This window comes from Gymnodraco acuticeps, unplaced genomic scaffold (assembly GCF_902827175.1).
Source record: "Gymnodraco acuticeps unplaced genomic scaffold, fGymAcu1.1, whole genome shotgun sequence".
In the NCBI taxonomy this organism is placed as follows: Eukaryota; Metazoa; Chordata; class Actinopteri; order Perciformes; family Bathydraconidae; genus Gymnodraco; species Gymnodraco acuticeps.
In genome coordinates, this window is record NW_022991497.1 from 45,517 (window position 1) to 53,224 (window position 7,708).

Sequence of the window (7,708 nt, forward strand, 5' to 3'; positions counted from 1 at the left end):
GTCAAACACGCAATGCAATTTCTCCATAGGATTTTGGAAAATAGCTGGAAATAAGGTCTGTGGTTGAGACACATTTAAGAGACGGATCACGTTTTGTTCAGGCGGATAATCTCCACATGTCTACCTTTTATAATGTTCGAAGCATAAATCTAGTCGCAAAATGCTAACGTTATGCTATAAAGGAACTACAGCAGGGTCGCTGCTTCAACGTCACGCTGACTTCAGATCCATATTCAAACATACAGACTCTAAATGGTTCAAGTTGAAGTGTTTGAACACTTTGCAGGAGGCAGGGACTTGCTTTCAAGCAGAACACGGCAAACAAACAGCGGGAGTGTTTTACGTGATCGGCGTAATGACGTAAAACGGCCTGGACAACTTCTGTAGTCCTATTCAGCCACTTGGTAACAACCATCGTTTTTCAGACACGTAAACTCTTCAGAAATCACCAGCGGGGTCACTGCTAATGATTTAATGTAGAACAAAACATGATCTGTCTCTTCAATGTGTCTCAACCACAGACCTTATTTCAGATAGTTTCCTAAATCCTATGGAGAGATCCCATTGCTTTTTATCGAAGGAACCGGACGTGGTAACAATGCTAACTTACTTCCGGGTTTTAGGACGCGTCACTGCGGTTCTCTGCAAAAATGCTGTATATTTAATGTTGATTCAAGTTTTATCTCGATTTGACTCTATTATTCACCTTATTCTTTCAGATACAACTCGTAAAAGGAAATAGGCTTTTAGGGTTTAATTTAAACACAGAAAAGACTATACACCACAGATGAAAATAACCTTGATAAAGTGAACGATTCTAGCACCTTACATATTGCATTAACCACAAGGTCATGAGTCTGTGAAGTCTTTTTACTTTTTATTTGTGCATCTTGTTTGACTTCTTCATCCGTCTGACTCGGTGGAGGACAGACGTGTTGTTGTTGTTTCTTCTTCTCTTGTTTCTGCAGATGGTTACATGACGTCCTGCTGGTGCTGCGTCGACTCGCTGACGACCTGGAGGACACAAACAAAACAGTCAGATATCAAAACTCCTAAAGGGAGATAGAGGTGCTGAATGAAAGCACAGTGGTTATCTGACATCATGGCTCCATGTCCTGTGAGTACAACATGCTGCATATCTGACATATATGCATTTCTCTATCTTAACTCATCTCAAATCTTGTCACCTTTTGTCTGTAATTTATTCATTTTGAGCTACAGACTTTCTCATGTGGGTTTGAGCAGCTTGGTTGTCCTCAGGAATAAGTGAAACAACAATAAGATGTTTAATAATGTTGTTAATCTCTACTTTTTGGACCCATTCCTCTTTGTTTTCTTGTGTGTTAGAGTTGTGACTTTATAGATAAAGTCAAGGAAGAGAAAAGGAATTTAATCCTCATATTGCAAAGAATTTCAACTATGTATCAAAGATCACTCGGAGAAGAAATACCAAGACATAATTACTATCAAACCTGACGTGTCCTGACACGCCTGTGATGTATGTTTTTCCGAGGCGCTGCGGGTATAGCGTGAGACGATGTGAGCCTGTCGCTGCATGTGTGTGTAGGTGTGTTTACTTCACAAAGGGCCGCCTGGTTGTCACCATGTCGTCGCTTTGTTTACACCAGTTTGAAAGATGAAAGAAATGCTATTCTGCTATAGACTATATATTGAACATAGCTGCCACTAACTGAGCTATAACTGAGCTTTTGGGTGCCAACAACAAAGTCAAAGCGCAGAGGGGACCGTGCTTTCTCTGCTGCCGCCCTGTGGAACGACCTGCCCTCGCTCATCAGACAGGCTCCCACACCGTCTGGTTTTAAATCCCGTCTTAAAACCCACCTCTTCTCCTTAGCATTCGGAAACAAGTAGATTGTTCGTATCTTTTATTTTAAATGTATTTATTTGATGTTTGTGAGCTGATCTCTCTGTACAGCACTTTGGTCTGAAGATTTTACAGTGCTATATAAATAAAGTTGGATTGGATAACCTCTTCATCAGGATGTGATTTCAGTGGCTGTGCATTAAACACTTTAAGGGCAGAATGAAGTACTGACCCAGTTTAAGCACTGGTCAATATAAAAGTAGGCCAATCCGGAGGTTTAAAGCAGTCAATGAGTGAACATTGATGCACACTGAATCCTACAGCCGTTTGTAGTTCATGTTACAGTGATGGTCTCTATCTCCTGCAGTATTCATGTGTTTTTATTTTACCTCTCCATCGCGGGTTTCGATGGTCTTGATGAGGACGGTTTTCTTTGAATGCAGCTCAGAGGAGCGCTGGTGCTCAGGGCTGGTCTCTGCAAACACACAGGAAGAGAATACATGACATTACATTACATGTTACTTGTTAGACGCTTTTATCCAAAGCGACTCACATACATTCAGTTCTGTGGGAAATCCCCACAGGAGCCCTTTGGGGTGAAGGGTCTCAGGGACAACGACATGCTGACTACAGTGGGGTTTGAACCTGCTATCCCCTGATTCGAAGTCCAGCCCACTACCCACTGAGCCCAAACCACGCCCTATAAACTTATACTAAAGTGTTTTAAAATCCCCTCTAAATATAATAAAGTATAATCTGGAAACCCAGCACACATAGACGTTTAAATCCACCACCGAACATGATATTTAGTTTACAATTATTCCTCTCTACTTCTCTTTCATTCAACATTTAAATGATGGTGGCTCATTGTGTGAAAACGGATCTGCATCGTACAGACTGTCCTCTAGTGGTGCGTTCAGGGGACAGCAGGTGTGTTCGTACCTCTGAAGCTCAGGGTGGAGTAACTCTGCACAGGCAAGGTGATCCTGCAAAGGCAGAAGAAACACATGTTTTAAAACTGGCATCCATTCAGTCATAGTTTTGATTTGTTTCGAACGTGTAAAACGATAATACAAAAAGTAATAATGAAATGAAACGAGAGTTATGATACTGTACAAACTTAAGCAGTATCAAATTGATTAAAAACAAATATTATTGACTTACTAATTAAGTAATAACTAATGATCTACCTACACATCCGAGAAGGGGTGGGAAGAAGCTTACACTTATTTAATCCCACCCCTTCTCACAAAAACTAAGTTATTAACATGTGTTTCTAATCTAAATGTAGGTCTACATACAATATACATTTACAATTATAAATAGATTATATCATTATATTAATGTTTAGTTTGTTGTCTGACGTATTTTGAAAAGAGAATATCAATAGTATCATATTCAGTCTTTAGCTCCTGCGCTCCTACTTCACCTGCTCTCCTCTCCTTCCAGCAGCTTCCTGTAGGTGGCGATCTCCACGTCCAGCGCCATCTTCACGTTGAGCAGATCCTGGTATTCTCGGAGGTGTCTCGCCATCTCGTCCTTCATGTTGGAGATCTCCGCCTCCAGCCGAGTGATGTTGTCCTGGAAGCCTCCTGCCTCGCGCCCGTGACGGTCCTCCATGTCCCGCATCTGCCTCATCAGGGACTCGTTCTGCATGTGTACGAGAACAAGTGTGTGAAACAGCGTGTGTGTGCATAGCCGCGGGAAGTAGGGGTGCTGGAGGTGATGAAGCACCCCCTGTTGGCGAATGGTGTACATTTGAAAAAATGAGCGACCACCTAAATAAAAATGATCAACTACATAAAATAGTTATGATTTGACTTAAAATAAAGTAAAATCATAACTATGATTATGTCTGTATCTATATGTCAGCGGGCTGGCTCGTATCGCTCGCTGGCGGCCGGCACCGCCTTTTGGCAGCACCCCCTAAGTAAAATGACTTCCCGCGGCTATGTGTGTGTGTCAAGTTATGAATTGTGTTGATTGGTCGACTCCTGCCTAAACTTGCAAATGGCCTGATTCACTCCAAAGGGACAACTCAATCTTCACTGCAGATGGAAATGAGCTATTAGCAAGGCCGGATTAACCATATGGGCACAACCTCATCATACATTGCTTTAAATGACACTCACTCTTCGCCATAAATAACACAGCTTTTCTCAAATTAATGTATTTCTAAACCGTCTCTGTACTGTAGGTCTCACTATGTATGCGCTCAACTTTATTACTACGCGGCGGCGGTGGTGTATAACCGAATCACAGCCCCACCCTTGAGCAACCACACAATTTCACTACATATTTTACTTTTGTAACTCTCAATGTGTGTGACTAATAGAACTCCTTGTGTACTTGTACAGCCAGCCAGTCATATGTTGGCAGTGAGGTGCTGCTCTGAGGTTTTGAGTGATATTACCTAGGTCTTCTTGAGCACTGTCTTGAGATCGTATCCATTGTATCGTTGTCTTGTGATGTTTGACTGAAAGGGCAAAAGGCTAGACCTACTTTGGGTGAACTATGTGACTGCGTCCCTGCTTTTGACAAATATGTGTGCGATTTGACATGCCAGATTGACTTACATTCTAAATATTGGTCATGTTGGTAGGCGTGGTGTACTTGTTGGTACGTGGGTTGGGGGGGGCATGAGTGCTCAGTGCCCAGGGGCCCCTGGAGGTACTAATCCGGCCTTGGCTATTTGCTAAAATCTGGCATAATGAATCGCTTCTCTTTTCTGAGATGAATGTATTTGTAGGCATGGTCCTTGTTGAAATGAATACATAATAATAACTCTTTTATTTGAGTTCATGTAGAGTTCATTTAGAGTTCATTTAGCTTCCATGTAGCATCACTTAGCATCATTTACTGTAGCTTTCATTTAGGTTGAACACCTTTTAAAGAAACACAAAAACACACTTTCATTAACTCTGCTCTCTGGATTTAAATTGAATTAAGTGACAATTAAAGTGTGTGTGTGTGTGTGTGTGTGTGTGTGTGTGTGTGTGTGTGTGTGTGTGTGTGTGTGTGTGTGTGTGTGTGTGTGTGTGTGTGTGTGTGTGTGTGTGTGTGTGTGTGTGTGTGTGTGTGTGTGTGTGTGTGACACGTACGGTGCCTTTGAGCGAGTCGATCTCGCAGGTGTAGGACTGGATCTGGTGTCTGAACTCCATGGTCTCCTGCCGGGCCGTCTTCAGCGCGTCGTTGTTTTTACTCACCGCCTGGTTCAGGTCGGTCACCTGGGGGGGCAAAGGTCACCGCAGATGTTTTTAGAAAAAAGATAGGCCCCTCTCGCAGTCAATTTCCTGCAACTGTGTCACATGAGGAGGTCAGGTCAATTAACTCCAATGGGAGAATTGATTGTCAACACACATTATGACCAATGATCTTGTCCTGGAGTCACCTAAGTAAATATTGGACCCACTTCTCACAAGCTGGCCTTCCACTGCTATGAAGAGCTATTAAAGGTCTCCTATCATGCTATTCTTTCACACACAGTGACGTCACGAGCTACCCACAATGCAACGCGTGCCATATATATATATAAATACGCCATTTTTCTGGAGGTGCAAAAATCCTGGAGGTGCAAATATAAACAGCTAGCTAACGTAGCCAGGCAGAGCGCACTAGGTTTTTTTTCTGAATTAACGACCGAAGAAATCGCTGCATGTCTTCGGATTACATCTCTGTACTTGAGGGGTGTGCTCTAGGTCGTTACCAGCGTAAACTAGAGCTGTGTGGGTTGTCGGATTGCCCTTACAGACTGCGTCGATTTTGGCTGCATCTACGTCTATCTTCTGGAAACACCAGGTGAATACCCCACTTGTCACAATAATATTATCATGCCATTGCATATATGTGGTATTTTAGAGTTGACTATATTGATTAAGGCAATAGACTATGATATTCTGGTTGCACCTCGTGTGAAATGGCGGATACCGGAAGTACGGTGTCGCCCTCTGCCCAAAACCCGTATGTGTGTGTGAAAGAATTTGGGTCTCAGATATATATAAAACACATGTCTAGGATGTGTTTTGCTCAAAATACCAAACAGATCATGCATTTTAGACATCTGAGTGTTAGCGACGCTTGCTAATGTAAACAAAGACCATATTACGTCAAACACGTCGTGCATTGTTTCCGACAGCAACGTTTCCGATAGGGCGAAGACGAGACGATGAGATTTTTCAAAATAAAAACTATGACGAAATGTATATTTTGTTTTCGTTGACGAGACGGGACTGAGGTGTTAATGGTGGACTATCGGACATTCGAAATGCAGGATATTTCCCCCAAATGTCCGTCTGTCAAAATGCATCCCTGTCATTGGGTTAGTTGGGATTCTGGGAATCTGCACATGTCACTCTATTACACAAGTAAAGTGTCAAGAGAGTGAAATGTTGCTTTACGAATGTCAACACTACTGTCACTTTGATTCCAATTTCAGATACTTGTATTTAACTGAATTAGTTTAAAGAGAGGAAACATTTTGACTAAAATGTGATGATTTTTCATCGACTAAAACTGGACTAAAACGTTTTGAGTTGTCGTAGACTAAAACTATGAAGGATAAAAATGACTAAAATGTGACTAAAACTAATAACCATTTTCTAAGACAAAGACTACATCTGAAATAGCTGCCAAAATGAACACTGTATAAAAGACATCGAAAAGCGCATTTCGCATGATAGGAGAGCTTTAGCACAAACCTTTTCTTCGCAGTCCGTGTTTCCAGTCTCTCACCTTTGACTTGTACCAGTCCTCGGCCTCGGAGATGTTCTTGGCGGCGATGCCCTCGTACTGAGCTCTGATGTCCCGCAGCGCTGCCGTCAGGTCCGGTTTGGACATGTCCATCTGGACCTGAACCTGAGTCTCCTGCATCTGCGTCTGGAGCTCTCTGATCTCCTGCAGGAGGAGGAAGAGGAGGAAGAGGAAGAGGTGGTCAGGTTAGAGTGGAAGCCGGTGAGTTGTTGTGGTGATAAACCTGCATTCTCTGTAATATCAGCACAGGTTGCAATTGTATAGAAGTCTATGAGAAATCTCCCTAATTCTCTCTTGATTTTTATTTCAGTAGACATTTTCCTGACGAGTTAATGGTCTCAATCTCTAGTTTCAAGTCTTCTTCAATGCAACATGCTCATTAAGTAAACTCTGCTCCTATTTCAAGTTAAATAGACGATTTAAAAAAAAAAAGGGTTTGCTTTAGGGCGGGACTTCAGTGTTGATTGGACATGTCAATCACAAGGTAGTTGTCCAGTTTGGAAGCTCTCCATTTCTGGTCTAGCATATTTCTTTCTATGTGTAATCCTAACTGTCCTTAAATGAGTCAAACAAGTTAATAATCTGTGCCTCAAAGTGACCAAATAAGCCATAATATTTCTACTTTTGCACAAAGAGCCAGAAAAAGACCTCTTCATGGATCCTCTTCAGGAAGGCGATCTCCTCCTGCAGCGTCTCGATGCGTCTCTCCAGATCCAGACGAGCCAGCGTGGCAGCGTCCACATCCTGCAACCGGTCGGTAAGTCAGGATTAAAAGTTAGTAAAGCAGTCATTCGGTGCGCGTTGATATCTTCTGCTGTAATTCAGAAGGAAGGCACTCACCGCCCTGAAAGCAGCCAGGTTGTTTTCTGCCTCCTCTCTTTGGATCATCTCCTCCTGGAGTCTGGAGGAATCAGATTGGAAACGTACTTTAAATATAGACGACGGTGTCTGAAAAACTGGAATGATCCTAAAGGTTACCCGACAAGTACTAAGATTGAATCCTCTGAACAGGTTTTATTCATTATTAAAATCCTTTAAAGGACGTTGCTGTGATTATTAACCGATGGATGACAGTCTGTATAAAACTGACACTCATTATGTAAACAACAGCGAGACAAAGGACAGATCATCAGA

The 7,708-nt window shown here is 42.3% G+C and overlaps 1 protein-coding gene across 1 annotated transcript; it reads right to left on the reverse strand.

Annotated features, from left to right (window-relative positions):
• Positions 1 to 676: 676 nt before the first annotated feature.
• LOC117533151 (desmin-like) lies at positions 677 to 7,475 on the reverse strand (the record flags this gene model as incomplete). Its single annotated transcript, XM_034196793.1, is given in 8 exon segments — positions 677 to 1,014; positions 2,215 to 2,300; positions 2,768 to 2,811; positions 3,255 to 3,475; positions 4,927 to 5,052; positions 6,557 to 6,718; positions 7,223 to 7,318; positions 7,415 to 7,475. Coding segments are annotated over 8 exon segments (825 nt in total). The 3' UTR covers positions 677 to 972.
• Between the last annotated feature and the right edge of the window lie 233 nt (positions 7,476 to 7,708).